The 19,438-nt window shown below is 36.8% G+C and overlaps 1 protein-coding gene across 7 annotated transcripts in view; it reads right to left on the reverse strand.

The window, feature by feature from the left end:
- The window catches only part of CACNB2 (calcium voltage-gated channel auxiliary subunit beta 2), a 256,438-nt gene that overhangs the window by 28,831 nt on the left and 208,169 nt on the right, over nucleotides 1–19,438 (reverse strand). For 5 of the 7 annotated variants that reach the window (XM_074574507.1, XM_074574510.1, XM_074574511.1 and 2 more), the window contains 6 exons: nucleotides 15,647–15,769; nucleotides 11,078–11,214; nucleotides 9,221–9,297; nucleotides 5,150–5,283; nucleotides 1,625–1,705; nucleotides 1,272–1,330 (listed from right to left, as the gene is read on the reverse strand). In XM_074574507.1, coding sequence (XP_074430608.1) covers nucleotides 1,272–1,330; nucleotides 1,625–1,705; nucleotides 5,150–5,283; nucleotides 9,221–9,297; nucleotides 11,078–11,214; nucleotides 15,647–15,769 — 611 coding nt within the window. Of the gene's footprint in view, nucleotides 1–1,271; nucleotides 1,331–1,624; nucleotides 1,706–4,984; nucleotides 5,005–5,149; nucleotides 5,284–9,220; nucleotides 9,298–11,077; nucleotides 11,215–15,646; nucleotides 15,770–19,438 lie in introns of all 7 variants that reach the window. The other 2 variants (XM_074574508.1, XM_074574513.1) reach the window with 1 other exon arrangement.

Genomic DNA, 19,438 nt, shown 5'->3' on the forward strand with positions numbered 1-19,438 from the left:
TGGATCTACAACTGAAAATTAGATACGGTCTAAAATACTTTAAGACATAAAGACACGACTTTTTTTCTGCTTTCAACACTCACTATTTTGTTAACTTCCAATTCTGAAGGTACATATCTAAGATTTGACAACCCTGACTAGTGTAAAGACGGACTAGAAAGTGGTTAGGTCTCAGCATCATCATTCTGACTGAGAAAATCCAACAGCTTGAACCACAATGTCAGATATTTTAAAGAGTTGAAGCTATCGACCAAAAACTCAAGCTCCCTCTTGAAAGTTTGACAGCATCAGACAGATAGAATAGTCTTACTGCACTGCCCACTTACGAACTAAATGGAACGCGCACTGAAGTTCCAGATTTTATATACAAGACCTTCCCATTTTCTCAATTTCCCCCCCGGAAACGTCAACCCACTAGCACATATTAATCTGGGGCCTGATCCAAGAGCAATATAATCACATGTGGAGAATCCACCTGATGTTTCTGGTCCATGGGTCTGTGATGTTTTAATTACAGAACATGTTACTGCTTTTAGAGATGGATTATCATTTGATGCTTGTACTACAGTAATGCCTGGAGGCTCAGATACAAATCAGATTGGACCTTGCCTAGTACACTGCGGGGGACAGGCTGTGACAGCACGCAGATCAAAACCCAGCAACGTGCAACCTGTCTGCTACCAAGGGTGGCCGTATTTCAGCAAGGTGGGGGACTGACACACACCCCCCCCCCCCAGCAGTCCTTTAGAGACTTCGCACTATAAAGTCTAGTGCTACTGTCAAACCTAGCTCCCAGCTTGAGGGATCAAGACTTTGATGATCGTATACATTAGATCTCGTATCACTTTTACCAAGTTAGATGCCACTGTAAGCAACTAGAGCTGAGGAGGTGGAACCGTGTCCCTCATCAGCTTGTATAGAACCCAAGAAGCATGGATGAGATATCCCTTAAAAAATACTTAAACAAAAGATTTTTTTAATAGTACACATTTATTAAATCTGTAGATAAATATCTAGCAATCCGGAGTATGAATGTCAATCATGAGCAAGAAGACATCATTTTTTCCACTCTCGCCAAATATACGATCCTGAATACTTCCCACTGCAATACAGCCTCAGTGTGCTCTGCTATGGAGGCACTACAGTCCACTCAACACTGCCATTCCTAATTTGCTACACATATTTTTCCAAGAATGTCATTATTTCTTGAAAGCCTGGTAGTACCTAAACAGGACCTGAACTCAAGGAAATGTGCATTTCAAAGTACTTACCGCCCTTCGAATCTATGTTTTAAAAAATCAAATAATGCTTTTTGCATCATATCTGTTACCTAGAAGCAAACAAACAGCAAATTAATAATCACGCAGGAAATTCATAATACTTGATGCTAATAATAGTAAGTAATAAAGTTGAAAGTAAAGATCATATCTGAAAAATAAGATTGGAATGTAATTTATTCTTAACCTGAATTCTGATATGAAATAAAATGCATGTGAGCAGCTATTTAGTAGAAGAAAAAACTGTCAAGCTTTTGTCTATGATATAAATTATGTTATTCAGCTTAATTATCTTTGAACATTCGTTTATTTTTGGAAAAATAAAACCATTCGCAACAATCACTTACCTCATATCCCTTCAGAGAAGGCCCCACTAAAACTACTGGTCGCATAGAAGGCACTACATCATAGGGAGGGATGTGCTCTGTCTGCAAAAACAGAAAAAGCTTTCAGCATCGCAGCACCTAGAGAAAGTGTTACACACTACTTGCAATATGAGGAACTCTGAATTTCCAGTGATGTCACCAACACAGGAATTACGGGTTCATTAGTTTTTACCAAAAACCAGTACTACAAGATAAGGACATAACAGGTTCAGGGATTTCATTTGAAAAGTTTTAATTTGACTTTTGGTTTTCTTACTGTTTTCGTATTTGCTCTGGATAGCTACAAAACTGTTATTTTGGAGACATTCCCATGTCCCATTCCATAATTCCTAACTGGTTAATTGAAAAGGTTATTTCCAATAGTTAATGATTTGAAATGATTGACTCTAGAGCTGTGACATCTGTTTCCCACCAAAATTTTACGTAGGCAAATTACAAAGGAGAAAACTAAAACAAGAAGGGAGGAGAAAACCATAACACATCTCTTTTTACATCCAGATCTGCCTACTGCTTGACAAAACATTGTGACACCACTGCAAATTCCCATGGGAGCACTCCTAGTCTGACTTCCACATTTGCATCCGCAATTCACTTGCAAATGAAATCAAAATAATGACTGATCAAGTTAGTATTTATAGAAAATTTTCATAAACAGAGCTTGGGATAACAATCCTTCCACTTTGGGAAGTTCCCGTCATCACCCAAGAGTGGATTCTGTTAGTACGATATTCACCAAACTACTTACTGATGTATCGTGCACAATTTATAAGAATTATTTTAAAATACAAAGATAAAAAGATTACCGGCTTCCAAAGATTCCAAAATTTTTTATATTGTTATCAAAATAGAATAGAAACAAATTAAACTGTTTTTTTTTTTTCTTTAATAAATGGCTATTTGATATGTGTCACCAAGAATAAGTCTTATCAGAAAGAGTTGTTTGTAAGGGAGGGTTTGGTTTATCTTTGTCTTGGGGAAAAAAATGATTGAAATTCAAACCCAAGAACGAGTGGGCGATATGGAAAAAAGTATGCCAGATCTATTTTTCAGATGCCTACATAGTACAAATACATCAGTCAAGATCACAGAATACAGTCATTGTTCATTGTTTCAGTACTCGACGTATCCCAAGGTGTTTCACAGTAACATTAAAGTAAGTATATACATTCCGAAACACAAAAACACAAAGACAGACATTAATACAGTGACAGCACAAAATGCTACACAAGCAGCAGTCTAAAGCAGCCTAAAACATGGAAAACATTTTTATGAATGTTTTTCAACGTAATTTATCTTGGTTTTTGTTACCTGTAACTTCACCAGATACTTTGTAACATAAGAATGAATACCAGTGCCCGAGGCATCATAAGCATGTGAAATTAATTTATTTCACAGTGCAGAATCTGACTCAACACATTGCAAAGCCAAACCCTACAATTATGCTGTGCCAGTATCAAAATGCAGCCCTCCACTGTTCTCGCTAATATCACTAACAATCCGATAAGCATATCAGAGACAGGTCCTAAGAGAAATTCATTATGGAAGTGTAAGTGCTTAAAGCATGAGTGTCCTGATGTAACAGATCTTTGTCTTAATGTGGCTGACTCAACTGAAGGTATTCATGTTAGAAGTTAACCAGTTATTTGAAAATTAGGGAAGGCACAGAAATTACCTTATTTGATGGAATATGGGGTATTTTTAAAATCTGTCGAAACAGGCATTTTTTTCCTCTAACTTTTACAGCTTGAAGCAATGAAGCTGTCAGCAGAAAACTGAGTAAAAGTTATCTAATGGAAGCATTAAAGTTCTTTAACTCAGCACTAGAGAATCTAATATTTTCTAAGGGGCTGGCATTGAGCTATATAGCTTTCACTTGCAGATTCAAGTTCAAATATGAACGTGAATAAAAACTAGCAGAGTTTTGACCATACAGCTTTTGCTCACACGACATTTGACTACGTATGATTAGTTTGGGATGCCCATCCAGTATTTACTGTAAATGTCAGTATTACAAAACTGACTACAACCAGTAATGATTTTGATATGGAAGAAAAGAGGCACCACAGAATGAAAAGAGATATGGGACTAGCCACCACCCAGGTCCAAGGTGGTTCATCTAGAAGCTGCATCTTCCAAAGATGCTTATGCAGACAGCATCCAATACATGTCAACATGTATTATTCTTCCTTAGCGTTTATACTTGGTTATAAATATGATTAAATAAGAAATTACTCAGAAGCAAGAAACTGCTGTTGATTTCCACAGTGGGCTGTGAATGACATGGTACTTAACAGACCCTACTGAAGCCAATACCGGTGACTTTAGAAGTGTCCCAATATTATTTAAAAGAGTTCAAGAAGAAAAGAGAGAGAGAGAAAAAAAGTTTTATTTACTAAACATGAGAGCACCCACAGCACTGGCAACAGTGTCACTTGGCACTACTTATAAGCACTGTAACAGTCTGTTTTTACCTGTAAATGTGAGTGGTTAAAAACAAACAAATAAGAGATATGAAGATTAAAGATTCAAAAAATCAAAAAAGTAGAAATGTGGTATTTCACTTTATAGTTTGGCTGCTACTTAATGACTTGATAACTTATGCCCGCAAAGATACCAGAAACGTACTGCAGTTTGCTGTAACAGGATGCCAATTGCATAATTCTGTAGTTATCTGGGTTATCCACGGAGAGACACAGGCTCTCCTGGGAAACACCAGTACCATTTCCAATAGCTGAGATACTAAAAAAGTCTGACTGATGGATGGCAACAACATTTGGCTGATAACTTATGCATGACAACAGGAAAAATTCAAAGTAAACTGTCAAAACAAGCCTGCCGTCCTCCACTGGTCTTGTTCACCTGCAGATTTTGCACTTAGTGAATTAGAAGTTTAAATACTGACCAAATTAAAAATACAACTTTGTCTATTTATTTTTAAGTACAATTTGAGTATCTCATCTGATTCCAATAATGATTTCCAGTAGACTGAGTTATAAGGGAAAAAACAATTGAGAAAGATAGAGGTAGAAAGAATAAGCATACACTAGAGAGGTGTGTTATATGGATTTGTTAGAAATTAATTTCTCAAACTTTTAGAAGGCCTTCTAAGTGTGTCCTATTATTCCATCAAAAAGGATAAGTACTGTAGCAGAGTTTCATGGATGCACTGAACTCGGGGCTGTTTGTTTTCATGTGCTGGATCTGCTAACAGTTCGGTACCTGTCTTCCTTAATTCTAGAACAGCTGCTTTGTTAATCTGAGGTAATAATGCTAATGATGCCAGTGGCAGGATAAACACAGGTAATGTCGATATACACTTACCGATTTCTGCTTCTGCTTAGCTACAGCAGCATGGAAAAGAAACAAAGAACAACAAAGCATGCATGTTATTGGCTTGTCAAAGGACGCAGACACTTAACAGGACTAGAAATGCGACGCAGTGCAGGTGAGCAGGTGGACAGATGGGAGCTTGGAAGTTGGTGTTACCTTCTTAAAGAAGGGCATTCTTTTCTCTTTGGAGTGGGGTGATGTTACACTGTTTGCACTGGGTTTGGGGGAGCGATGGTTTGCTGGAATATCATTTTCTTCTGCATCTAAGCCAGTGGCATCTATGTCTATAGCTATATACAGACAAACAATTCAGAATTATCAGATGACAGGGAAAGTAAAGATAGGTTAAAAAGGAAATAATAGGTAAAGAAAAATAAAACTGTCCAGAGTAATAAATAAATAAAAACTAAAAAATCAACCATGAGTACAAAACACAATAGAACAAAGGGAAAAATTTAAAGGTGCAGTACATTAGGATTAGAAGACAGAAGGCAATCTGTAACCGCTACTATTACATTTTCCTCTGATACCCTTTTACAAAGCTACATCAGACATACACAGAGTTACTCTTACAAAACGGTCAAGTTCGTTCTTGTTACACCAGTGTAAATCCAAACTAGTTCACTGGAGTAGGTAAAACTTTCACCAATGTAAACAACAGAACTTGCCCAACAACATTTGAATTGTTTTATAGGAATGAACGCTAATTCAAAATGGGTATCAACAAATGAAATTTGAGATGTCACTAGCATGTCTATAGGAAATCAAGAAACGGAAGAGTAATCACTTTTGAAGACAAAAATCAGCCTGATATTGGTACAATAATATCTACATTTACCTCAGGGTGGACTATACTTGGCATTTTTAACCATTTTAACTAAAAAAGCACAGTAGTCGTTAGATACATTTACTAGAAATAATAAAAACAAACCTACTAATAGTGAAAACTAAAAAGAATGGGCAGCAGAAGAGAGGAAATTGATCCCAGCTTGTCTCAGAGACCTGGATCCCGTTGTAAAGAGTGAGGGCGTTGGCAAAATGGAAGTGAATACAATAAACCACCGCTGATCAACCTCTACCCCAAAAGAATATACAGCACGCAATGGTCATACCATAAATGTAAAATATTTACCCTTTTTAGCAAGTGAGTAACAATGGTTTAAGCAAAAATCATCATGAACTCAGAAACAAATATACTTTCAAAATGCAAAGCCACGTTATCCTGAATGCTGAATCCAACAGATACCTGCTAACTATATCCAAAACAAACCAAACCAAAACCCAACAACAAAGAAGCAGCTTTCTTGTTTACAATGCTCAACCCTGATCTTAAGTAATGTATTAAATTATTCTTCAGAAAGCAAGTACATACACAAAAGCAATCCACCAACATGCTGTACAACATCACCCTTGTGTGTGTGAAGACCTTACCCACCTCTTGACACACACTGGTAACACACACTTATCTTGCCGTGCCGTCATGTCGAACTGGATCTAACTCTAAATAGATCTGCAAGCAGTATCATATGCATTGACTTTATCCAAACCCATAATTAATCATTGCAAACTATTATGAAACCACCTTAGTGACCTGCTTTCAGCTGCTTGATGAGTGGGACATCAACTAACACAGTGGCATGTGCTATTAAATTATGCAACAAATAAATATTTCTGTCAAGCCTACACACAGCTACTGATTTAAGAAACACTTGGGACAGCGATCTCTTCCTGTTTGAGTAAAATATATTTTCCCATTTGAATTATCCACAGATCTAATGCCATGATGCCTGACAATCCTTGAGTTACAGAACTGTGCCTTTGAGCCTGCCCTTGCCAGGAAAGGCTGTGAGTAGATCCGCAGCCTGTTTCTATACTCCTGCTCCTAAAAACAGCCACAGAAATCACGTAACATTTTCTTCTAGCAACACTGTTCCTTCATCCTCTTCATAAGTATAAAAAGAACATATTATCTTTCCTTGAATACAGGCCAGCGCAGATGCTATAAATCACTCATAATAAGGCATATTAAAACTCCTTCAGTTCTATGTTCAACTAAAATCACCAGTAAAAAAAAGTCAGGGTTGTTAGGTTTTTCCTGTAAAAAAGAAATGCAGCATTTCATCAGCTAGATATCAATATCTCCTTTTTCATTCTCAGTCTTCACATTATATTGACATCTTCTGTGATAGTTTTTACTGTTAATAATATTTAGTTCTTTGGGTTTTTTCAAAGTAATTTTTACCGTTATTATCATCCTGCTTGGTGGCCCAAAAGGACTGTATGGGTTGATTAATCTATCAATATAATATTGACTATTATGATGGGTATGAGCCTCCTTTTCCTTTGTTTTTCACTGGTTCATCATCTTGTTGGTTTTTTTTTATTTTTTTTATTTTTGTGGCACTAGCTTATATTGCAAAATAAAATACCCAACTCAAAGTCAAAAAATCAAGTGAACTTATTCACTTACAATCTCTTCAACTCATTAAATAATTTATGTGTTTGTCATTTATTATGCTTTCAAAAAGAGAAGGTCTGGGAATAACAATTGACCTGTATTTCAAAGTTACTTGGGTTCTTGTGTTAGTCACAAACTATGCCTCTTTCACCCTTCTTGGGATGTCTTTAAGCAAAAAAAATACTGCAGACCCAAAATCTGAAGATCACAGAATAAGGTAATGTGCCCTACTCATAAATGTTCTCCAAATCTTCAATGTAACTAAATAAATTTAAACAGATTTTCTTCTTTCTCCAGAAAAACAGGTTTCTGAAAACTACTGTCTGAAGAAATGACTCAATGCATTGAATATTACAGCACTGCTAGCAATCAGTCAGTTGGTACCCAAAGTATGCTGCCCATTCTCTTACTTCTAAATTCTATGCCATATTCTGAAAATTTCATATGTTGTGCTGTCCAAGTGCTTTTGGGATACAAAAAAATATTATGGCATTTCAGATGCTCTAACTATAAAATTACAACATAGGTCCACGGACAGTTTCTACTGCAAAAATGCAGCCTTAACAGTAAAGATGTTAGTTTAAAGCCATGGTAAAATAAACGATTAAGGTGTATTCTAAAGACTTGTGATGGACACATATTAGTAAACTGAAAATATACCTTCCAATAAAAAAGGGAGGAAGGGAGCTTAAGTGGAATTTTGATAAACAAACTGCAATTGCAATAAAGTTGGTTCTTACAAACAAATTCATGGTTTCAAGAGAAAGACAGATATATTTTTCAACTAATTTAATCAAATTAAGCTACACCATAACTCGATTGAGTTCCTCTGTCTCTCTCTTAACGTCTATGTAAATGCTTCAAAATTTTCAGGACCATTTTAAGGTGCCTGCCCTGTGAACCAGGCTCCATATAAACTAATATGATTAGAAAATACATGTCTTTGCCTCAGTACACAAGGCACTAGCAACATTCATTAATATCTTCTGATTTCAGGTATTCAAAATGTACTTTTTCTCTCTCAGGAGAAGATAAAACATCCAGCAATGCAGCAGCTGAATTTAGTAGGGTTTTTTTTCTGTTTTTTCTTTTGGGGGGGGGCGGGGGATTTAATCTGATATGCTTTTTTCAAGGAGCTAGTGACACTTTCGTCCACCAACTTGCCATGTGTTTGCTTCATACCTCTTCAATCCAACCTAACTGAAGTTATATCTGTCTGTGGATGCTCTAAATACAAAACAGTATTTGTCAAAAATTTGTCAGAAAAGGCAAAAAATATCCAGTATGCTAGAATTATGTGAAGTGCATCCTCATTATCGGAACTGTGAAACTAGAAGTTCCTGTTATTATAAAATAATGCCGTTCTTGCTGCCACTGCAGAAGCCTCTTGGGAATTTTTATTCTTATTGCTGCATTTTCTCCTGTACCAGAAGGTATTTCTTGTCCAGCAAGAGTGCTCGGACCAGACCAAACCTCTAATTATCCTACTGCAACGCAGTCTCATCATTTTATTGTGCCTTTGCTATAAAACACCATGGTAAAAGCAAAGAGGGAATTTTGTGGATTCTTAACAGCCCTATCATTGCCTGAACTCGCTGGCATTGACTCCACTACTTCAAACCTACCTGAACCGGCCTTACAGGGCAATGCAACAACCTGGCCTTATACGTATGAAGCACAGGGAATAAGAAAAAAAATACTAATTGTATACAAATTTTAACAGATTAGGTGTATGAGTCTGTAAACCGAAGGGTTCATGACCTACTCACCAGATGATGGAGGCGTCGATTTTCTGGAACTAGGAACGATGTCACCCAAACTGGATGAAGAGTTTCCTCCTGATTTACTGGAGTAAAGCAACAAATTAGTTTGAAGTTTCATAGCTTGCTTGGTATTTATTCTAGCTTATTTATTACCTGCCTTCTAAATGAGTTGCTAGCTGAAAGACAAACAGTATTTCTGGCAGTGGTATAAAATATACGTCTTGCACAAAATGTGTGTACATTTTGAGGAACTGCAAACATCAGTCATGCTCCTTGTTCTGCTGTGCGACTTCATTCTGCTACATGTGCTGTCACTACCTCATGATCTTAATGCAACCCAATCATTAATATGGCTACCGATATATAATTATTAATACTCTACTAATTCTTAAGACAGTGAGCATATCTCTTTCCTTTAACAGAAGAGTTATTGATAGCTCCCTAATGAAAATGATAGTGTGTTTTTTTCTTTTCAATTTAATCTTTTCAATTTAATTAAAGTACAAATTCTTTTGTTGTCTCAGTACAAGGTAGCCCTTAAGAAAAAAAAAAAAAGTCTCTCAAATGAAGACAAAGCAGTCTAGCATTTTGTCAAGTTCTGCTTTGTGAAAACCTATCCAAATTTTGAAAACAAAACAATATTTTTAGTCATTTTATTTCAGTCACCATAACGAGAAAATCACTGAGAAGAATGTAAGAAAGGCTACTTCACTCTTCAAATAATTCATGTGATAGTACTAGTTTCCACTTTCTCCATCTTAAAATATTAATAAGCACAAAGTAAATGCATTTGTGGTGCAGGACAGTTATCTCCAGCGAGAAGTTCTGGAGAATGGAATCCTTTACAATTTGGAAAGGGACCGCATCACTGGGTCAGATTTGGCTCTATCAATCAGAAGTGTCACGAGAGGAATAAGGAACCTGACATCCTCCTGCTGAGGACAGCACGCTCACAGGGAAGGCACTGCACAGCTGGCGAATGCAGCTGAGCACTGCAGCGCCCTGCTCTCCTCCTAGCGCAGACACGCTCTTCAAACGCTGCTGCCCTTCCTGCTGAAGCAGGAAAGCCTTTCTGGCTTCCCAAATGCTTCCCAGCTGTTTTCTCAACTCCAGGTCTATCCCGCTCAGACATAATGGAAATATTTGTTTCCTGCATAGCCAAAGGAAGTTAAGTGGCTCTTCCTTCCCCATGTGTTTACTGGAAAACTACTTTATTAAGAGTTCTACAGTAAAGATGACATTATCACCATCTTGCAGTATTGTTCAACACATTTAGATACCGAATCTTTATTTTTATGTAATGATGGCTGCAGTCAGTGACAACAAATGACTTGACATGAAACTTCCATCATAAAATGCAGTATTCTTAAAAGCTGTATTTGTAGGTAATGAATTTACAAGATCGAAACACTTTTTTCCTGAGCTAACTAATAGGCACTGGCTTCAGCTTAAAAATAAATTCACCTTAACATCTTCTGTAACTTCTAAAATCAGCTTTAAAAGTGTTTAGAAATAGTAAGATGAAAACCTAACAAATGTTAAAGAATTTACGGAGATCGATTTGTAGGTCAAAAATTGTGCTTGCAGTAGTAAATTTACTAACTGCAACGTATATTTGCAAATATTTTATGAAAATAAAATGGAATAATAGCCATTGTAGGCCACCACAGACCATCAATTTAAATATTTCTCTCTCAAATGGCAATGACATTAACTATGTAAATAAACATTGCGTCCTTCATGGTTTCAAAATGTTTGTAGCTGCCAACTACAATAATTAAACAGAACTATAGCAGACACAGCATTAACTTCCAAGTTGTGTCACAGTCAACGCTACTATTTTTAATGGTTTGTTGTTATTACCTGGAGTAGAATTTTCCTTGTTTTGCCTTTTGTTCATGCTGCAGCCTCATGTTTTCTAGTTTGACTGGGCTTGGTATGAATCCTATTTCACAGCCTTCTTTTACCAATCGTCCTATCCACCAGTCATTATTAAATTTCTACAAATTAAAAAAAAAGAGAAAAAGTCATGTACTAAGAAATTACTATATTTGGGATTATTTTGTTATTATTTTTGATTTGCAGCTAAGCCATTTTATGTAATTCTTCCCTGCAGTTCATCACTGTGTACTATGTTATTATGGTAATGAAGAATTGTGGTAATATTCAGAAATACATTAAAATAATTATACTTTGCAAATTATTAAAATGCTACAGTACTTCAGCAGAAACCTTCCTTCATAGACTTCATGATTCTCCCCAGCTGTTATTTCCATCCATTTCATCGTCTTTAGTTTTCAGTGCTTCACAGTCTTTTCCCCTCATACATGAGAGCTGCTTTTGTTCTTCCTTGATGTTTCTCCTTGGTGGGAAACTGAGATTTCTTCTGATCTGCTCCTACCCACTGCAACATTTTTTACAGCTCTGCAATAATCTACTTTTCTTATTCCATTATATTCAGTTCTCTATTTTAAATAAAAAATACTACTTCTCAAACTCTCCCGCTTCTCTGAACTCACTAAAATCTTCTGATATATGACTACGTTCCGCTGCTTACATATGCTCTACTGCATACGGCTCATGTGATCTGCATCTTAAACATACTATGGCAGATCCACAAGGAATGGATATCTTTGGACAACTAAAAAAATGTACAATTATACAAATGCAGAAAATACTCCAATTAACTGAATTTCTGCTATATGAAATATGAGATAATGAATACTCTAACTTAATAGTATTTATTCATACACACACAGGGGGTTTTGTTTGTTTATTTTGCAGAGGTCTGTAGAGCAGAACTATTTGCTTTTTCCTTTATTCACCTTTTTTGGATGAGAATAGGTCACTGTTACGTATGGCCCCACATGCAACACTCCAGGAGTTCCACGGGAATAACTACTGTCAAATATGAATTTTGGATAATTTGGATTATTCATGAAACTGAAAACATCTGAATGGAAAGAGAAGTTGCCTTCTTGAACCTGAAGCTATGAATGTAGATATTATAGCGCACTTTTAATTATTTAACAAGTAGTTTTAACAAGTGTACAGTTATGAGTAAAACATGTAAAATGTGTGGGCTCCCATAAAAAGGAATTAATTTCAGTGAGAGTACAATGCTGGTGGATCAATGATACACAACCTAAATTGTAGTATTATCTTTCATTTTGGCTACTATAGACATGTTGCTATGCTTGAAACCAACTTTAAGATATTTAGCTAACAAAAAATAAAGATTAAAATAAAGTCACTTCTAAGCTTATAAAATATAACAGGATCTATAACATTCATCCAATGGGATGCCTTTATGAGTAAAAATACCAACATTTAATAGGGAGCTAATCTGGAATAGTAGTTTCTCAAAGCTGTATTAAACTGAAATACATTATTAAAATCATAGCCTTTCACTGCAAAATGCTAACTAAAGATATGCACCCGCATTTAAATATGTTGTAGGATAATACAGGTGGAGGAAGACTGTAGCAATTGGGTCAATGGAGATTGTCATTATATGGATCTGCTCTATGGTATATATGAAGTCTGCATTAACTTGATAAAAGGAAGAGATAGATAATTATAAAGCACCATTAAATTAAAATCTGAACAGACACTACTTTTTTATGCTGCCCTACAGTACAACAGACTACTATGCAACACCATTAATTTTATTATAATTGATAGGAAAGACAAATCCATAGGAATTCTTTCTTCATACAAAAATAAATAACAAAAGATAAGCATGTGGAATTCATTCCTGCGAAGTCTCAAATGCTGTATCAGTATATGAAAGGGAGGATGAGATACTTTTATAAGTAAATAAACCCACACATAATACTTTCTAACTTTAAAAAGCAATAGCGGAAATCTTGGTAGCGAGGTGTCCAGCTGTCAAGGTGCTGGCTGGGGTGAGTGACTCTCTGTAATTCACCTGTGCTTGGAATGCCAAAGGAAACACAAATAAGAATTAAATGCAAAGCAGAATTACGGCCATGCATTAAAGCCTCAAAAGATTCAGGAGTGACTATGATGCGGCGCATATTTCTTCATGCAGGAAGGAACACTTCATCTTTACGTGTACTGAGTTTTAATGAATGTAACCTAATAATGAAAACAAATTTCCCTCACACTCATTCACTGGAATACTTTTCACCATTGCCCATGCAGATTTTGAACTAAGGTTTTCCTCACTTAAGCCCTCTCAGAAGCACAAATTGGAGAACACTCCTCACAGAGACAGCATTGATCCAATAAGGCATTACGATGCAGGCAAAAGTTATTAGAGATTAACTTAGATTTCTTTATGTCTAGCAACCAGTTAGGTATAAAATATAAAAACAATAATGCATTTTATAGTCAAATATGGTTTCCTTTACTTTTCATCTGCATAAATGAAGTTTGGACATTTCAGTTCTCCCAGTATTAACTACAGGGAGCCCCAAAGTTACTGAAGGAGCGATATCCAGTGGGATACAGAGCCCTGGAGAGTGAGCAGGGCATAGCCATGGAAGATGGAGGGGAAGGACGCAGCTGTGCAATGAAGGGCCGATGTTCGGGGCACCCTCCTGAAGAGGTTCAATGCTCCCAGACGCCACAGGCACTGCCAAAGTCAGGACCAGAGAGTCCAAGTTCAAGTCTGACTCCTTGCGGGTCCCCTCCCACCTCTGCATCCCAGCAGTGAACCTGGCCCAGATGCAGGGTCCCTTCCACAACCCAGCTCTGCCCTAGCTCCACTAGAGGGTCAACTTTCTTTTACTGCTGAGAGAGAAAACCGGGTGTTTTTAAAGGCAATCAGCGCAGGCTGCCTGCTCCATTCCACTTGAAGCTGCAAGAACATTTTCATCTATTTTTCCATTCCTCAGTGCTACACGCAACCATGGACAATATAACAACTCAGCTGAGCTAAGCTTCCTTTCAAGGCACTTCTGGAAATCCAGAAAAGTTCAGGAAACTTTTTCTTCCTCATTTTCTCCTATGCATATTTACATCTGAGTATAAGCTATGCTGTGAGGAAAAAAGCGTGAATTGTAACAGAAAATCTGCTAACACTGTGTTTCTGGTTCATATGGAAACAGGGGAAAGCCTTGATGTGAAGTCTGAGATTACCAGATCATTTGAAATGCGGATGGAATAGATGACTATACAAAATCATTTAATCTAACCAATCTGAGCCGTATTTTCCAGTGCTCCCAGACTCACCGGAGAATGCCGATGGTTTTCTTTTGCCAGGACTCTGTGCCTGCTCATCTCTACTTTTGTCACAAAACAGAGCAGAGCAATTCTTTTGCGCTATCATCAGACAGAAAACGCATTTCCTTCACTATATACAGTTTGAATCCAAATTATCCCTTTTTTGTGTGTTTAATATATATGGAAAATGATGATCATTAGTCATCAGTATGAAGGCACTAGAAGTCCATTTCTTGTGTTTCCTTAGTCTCTGTCCACCTGCATTTCTACCTGTATATTAGGAATGTTTCTTGTTTCCGGCAAAGCACCTGCACTAGCAAAATCATTGTGCATCATCAGTCATAACTACCGAGGGCTTTTTCCATAATCTAAAATGGGGCAAAGATATAATTTCAAATGCACGGCTACGTAGCTTTCATCCTTAAGCTAACTTTCTAGTTCTTCTGCTATAAATTTCCATTTCCAGATGGACTGTTTTGTGGCAAAACACAATGGAATACGACCAGAAGCTGAAAAATATGGTAAAATGAGGGAATCATTCAGAAGAGAGCAGCGGGCTGCTAAGGAGGGTCTGTATGGGAAAGCTGCCAAGTTATTTGATTTGGACTATTTTGCAAGAAGCAGAGAAAGAAAATGACTTTAGGTGTTTGAAACTGTAAAAACTTAAAGTTTTCAAAGCCAAACTGCAGGAAAAGAAAAACAGCGCTGCAAACACGAAGTGCCTTTTGTGACAGTTGCTATGTGCGTCTTGAAACATCACAACAGTTCTTCAGAATGTAACTGTTAACAAAATATTGTCTGTGACAGGGAAGTAACTTCAGTGAAAAAATGGAGAACTGAGGATTTTGAGGTTTATTGAGATTCAGTCACACAAATAAAAGAGAATCAACCCTTGGTTGCTGAATCACAATGAACCCTCAGAGTACTAGAATGGGAAAACCCACAAATATTATATTATTGAATATGCAGATGTAGATTTTTAAAGGTCTAAATAAGTGATTTTTAGAGAAGAAAAGTACTTGCTTTCCAAACTTCATTAATTTGATTATAAGGATTTTGTGCCATTGCTTTTATAAGAATAGTATTTCAGAGAACAGTCAGTTCCTTATGTTACCTTATTTATGTAACATTTGTATAGTGCTTTGACAGCGTGAAGTGTTATCTTAACGTTAAGAAATAGTAGCACTATTACTCAAATAGACGCTTAAAGAGAGATTCAGTTACTCCTCTAGTTCAACTTACTTCTTTAACATGAAGAAAATCTTTAGCCTCGAATGAGATGGCCATGCCTGGGACTGGAACATCGTCATCGTGAGCTGCACTGTACCCAACATTTGTCCGAACTGCAAATGCAACAGGTTTTGTCTGCAAAACAAAAAAACAGCATGAAGATTTCCCTCACAAAAACACGGACATATGTAGAAATGTATACACAGAGGATGATTTCTGTAAGTTATCTTTTTAAAATAATAAAAATTACAGAGAACTCTTAAAGCATCCCTGTAGAATATCAGTGTCGTGTTTACTTACCTCAGCTATTTAATATCAACACATTTGACAGAATATAAGGCTTTTTCTAGCTACCAGTGCTCTGAATTCATTTGGGATAAATCAAATCAGCAATTAGAAACCATAAACTAGTTGGCAATCCATATACTATGCTCAGCTTGCAGTTCTGCTGCTGTGCTTGCCCAGAGCTACACATGAGCAAGTGCCAGCCCCCATGTAGTCTCCAAGGAAATCACAAATGAAGAGGAGCGGTGTCAGCAGCTGCCAGTGACCCCTAAGCCAGACATCTCAGTGCGGAGCCATTCTGAGAGCACAGTAATGTGCCCTCAGATCGCCCGGTCATCACCAAATACCAGCCACAGACAGATGTGCTGGCTCCCATAATTCATACTATACTGCTAGTTGATACCAGTGAGTTACGTCATTTTCACAAGTTTTATGTTCAAGAAGCAGTTGCAGGAAGAGTCAGCGGCCCTGCTGGCCCCACAGCCACCCTCCAGCCTCCTGCACAGCTTCTCCTTCCAAACCCCACCAATGATGAACACCTTTCTGCACAGGCAGTAAAAGCTGCCATCCAGCTCAGCCCAGCCTATTGCTATAAGAAGCCTTCCTCTTCTCAGAGGTGCAACCAGAATACCAGAGTACAACCTTTATTCTGATTTATTCTACGTCAAACAACACCTTGAGCTTGCTCTCCCAACAGAGGATATCACACACTATCCACGGGACCTACTGTTGTCCTACCCCAGGCTAAACTTTTAGCTCATGCCAAAATCTTCCACACTGCTCTAGCCTGAAGTCCCTACACATTAGGACTGGGGAAATATTTTTAAAGACATGAACTGAGTCTCAGAGGTGCTCACAAGTTATTGAGGAAGGCATGACATAACTTTTCTTCTTAAAATATGCTAAAACTTTTACCAGAGAACAATTTTAGCTTTATTCGTTGGTATCCATCATCACTTTGGCTTGGCTAAAAATATGGTATTTTTCTGAGATGACAAGAAAAAAAAAATCTCATTTCCTATGTGAGGAATTGCTTCCATTTATTCTCAAAAAAGAGAATATGAAATGTATCCCCTACTTCATGACAGCAAACCCGAATACCAGAACCTAAAAATCATGCTATATTTTTCTGATTACCAAAAATGCCTGCCTGCTCCATCCAGGATTACTCTAACAACTTGCATAGTGCTAGAGGACAGAAATCTGCCACATTAAAATACATGATAAAATAACAAGGGAGATATATAAATAATTCTAAAGACAATATCATGCCACCTGGCCTGGAAAGGACAGTTGGAAATCAAGGGAGAGAAAGTTCCCTGTTGCTTAATTTAGGTCTAATGTGCTGTAAAAGCCACAGGGTTCCAATAAAGCAGAGTTTAAAACTCTTTAAATAGGCCTGTATTTGCATGAACTACCACAGTCAAACAATTTGCATTTAAGTGCACATTCTAGGAAGACTTTTCAATTTAGAAGGAGAAACAATAAGCTCTTTCATAACAATGGGGTCAAGAGAACCTCTGTGTCCAGAAATGAAACAGGTTGTTTCAACAGAAATAAATTCTGGAAGGGGACTGCAGAATGGGCTTCATGTTTATGTGGTATTCTGGATCTAACTACGTATTTGTACAAAGAGATGATCAGGAAATTATTGGAAAAGGTCTTTATTCTGTCCGTTCTTTCTTTCATAATTAGTGGAAAAAATCTTAAGAATCTTAAGAAAGGTAGGGCTCTGAAGACTGAAACTGGTACCATTTAAACAGGCACTTATTTAAACTGCCTATAGTCATGGTCTATGATCACCCCAAATATGTGTTGATTCCTCCACATCAGTTTAAAGACATTGCCGTGTTGACACAACATGGGTATGTCCACTTCCTCACAGCTCAAATTCATATTGATTCAGCTCCTCTACAATTCTCTCAGCTGTTACTAGCACTCAGTTACCCTACATAAAAGTCAGCTTACTATTACAGAACTAGGCATGCCGCAAAGAAAAAAAGTAGTCACACGGGCACTGAATTCAGTGATATCCTGTATCTTTCGTAAAAATAAGAGATAAAATAAATTACTGGGTTTTAATATTCATACAAAACCGCACAACTTTCCTGAATTTAAAAATTACAGACTAACAGGATTGACTCTTTCTATGCTATTACTCATTTCAATACTGAAAATACAGATATGAATAAGCATTAAATTGTCAAATCTCCTAAACAATACTTCATCATTAAATCGTACAGCATGGAATAAATCATTCATTGTTAACAATGATTTTTTTGTAAAGCATAGTAAACTGTCACTTTAGAAATGTATCTCAGAATAAGAATGGAAATATTACGGAACAATCTTTGCCAAACACTGATAGGGGGGGATGATATGCTTGCTTATCCATTCTTGCATTTGCTATATCCTCTAGCGAATATAAAAAAACGCTCAACAGAGTATTGTGACTTACTCCTAATAGTATCAGTGGATGAAAGACTTACGGCTGACTAAAGACTTTAAAATCTCTGCTGCATTGCAATAAACAGACATTTTCAGCAAGTTAATGTCCTTGACATACTTCTTAGAAGTGATCTAAAATTTCCTCTTAGAGGGCAACACCTGACTACCCAAGAAAAAGAGAAAAATGGGAACTACTCCAGAACTATCTTAACATGAAAGAGAAGTAGCAGGGGAAAAATCCTCTGTCGTTTTCTGCTATCAAAAAATTAATGTAAAACTCTGTATAGAAAAACAAAGCAAAACATTGAGCTACAGAGATTCACAGAAACGGTATGTCCCATTTTAGATACTTGTCGTACTGGTAGAAAGTGAGACTGAATTACCATGGGATTAAACTACAATAATTCATCTAATTGAATATTTAAAACTAATTAATTTATAAAAGTTAAATGCTAGCCTTTTTACATAAATAAATAATTCTGAAAGTTTCACAGAACTGGCAAATTAATTACTTTTTCTTTTCTCAAGCTACATTGTCTTGAGCTAAAAAATTCCAGTTGTTATGTAATTAGGGCCTTATGTAAAAAATTTTTTTTTTAACTTATGCGTATGTATATTTTAAAATATATCTAGCGTTTGCTTACATATTCTACAGTTCTAAAATTAGACTGGGTCAAAGCAGTTAAGCACTTTCAGTTCATTCTCTAAATCTCCATGAAAATGTGATGGCAGTTTAGCACCGAGTTAATCCACAGACTGCACTACAAGGACAGATGCCCCCAGATGTTGAACAGTTTAACATTTCATCTCTCTCAAGAGAAACAGCGTAGCCTGAAAAAGTTCACTTATCTTCAGAAATAACATTTCCACCTTGTTTTCCTTTTTCCCCCCTGTAAAAAAACAGCATTCAAGAGACGAAATAACTCTACGAGGAGAACAATAACCAGACCATCAACACTACCACCATCTGTATCACTAGGGCAGCAAGGAACACACTCTGGAGTGGCGCTCTTCACGAACCAATTTCAGCTCCTGATTTAAACTGAGAAATAAATCAATGAAAACATATTC

The sequence above is a fragment of the Larus michahellis genome, chromosome 2 (genome assembly GCF_964199755.1).
Source record: "Larus michahellis chromosome 2, bLarMic1.1, whole genome shotgun sequence".
Taxonomy (NCBI): domain Eukaryota; kingdom Metazoa; phylum Chordata; class Aves; order Charadriiformes; family Laridae; genus Larus; species Larus michahellis.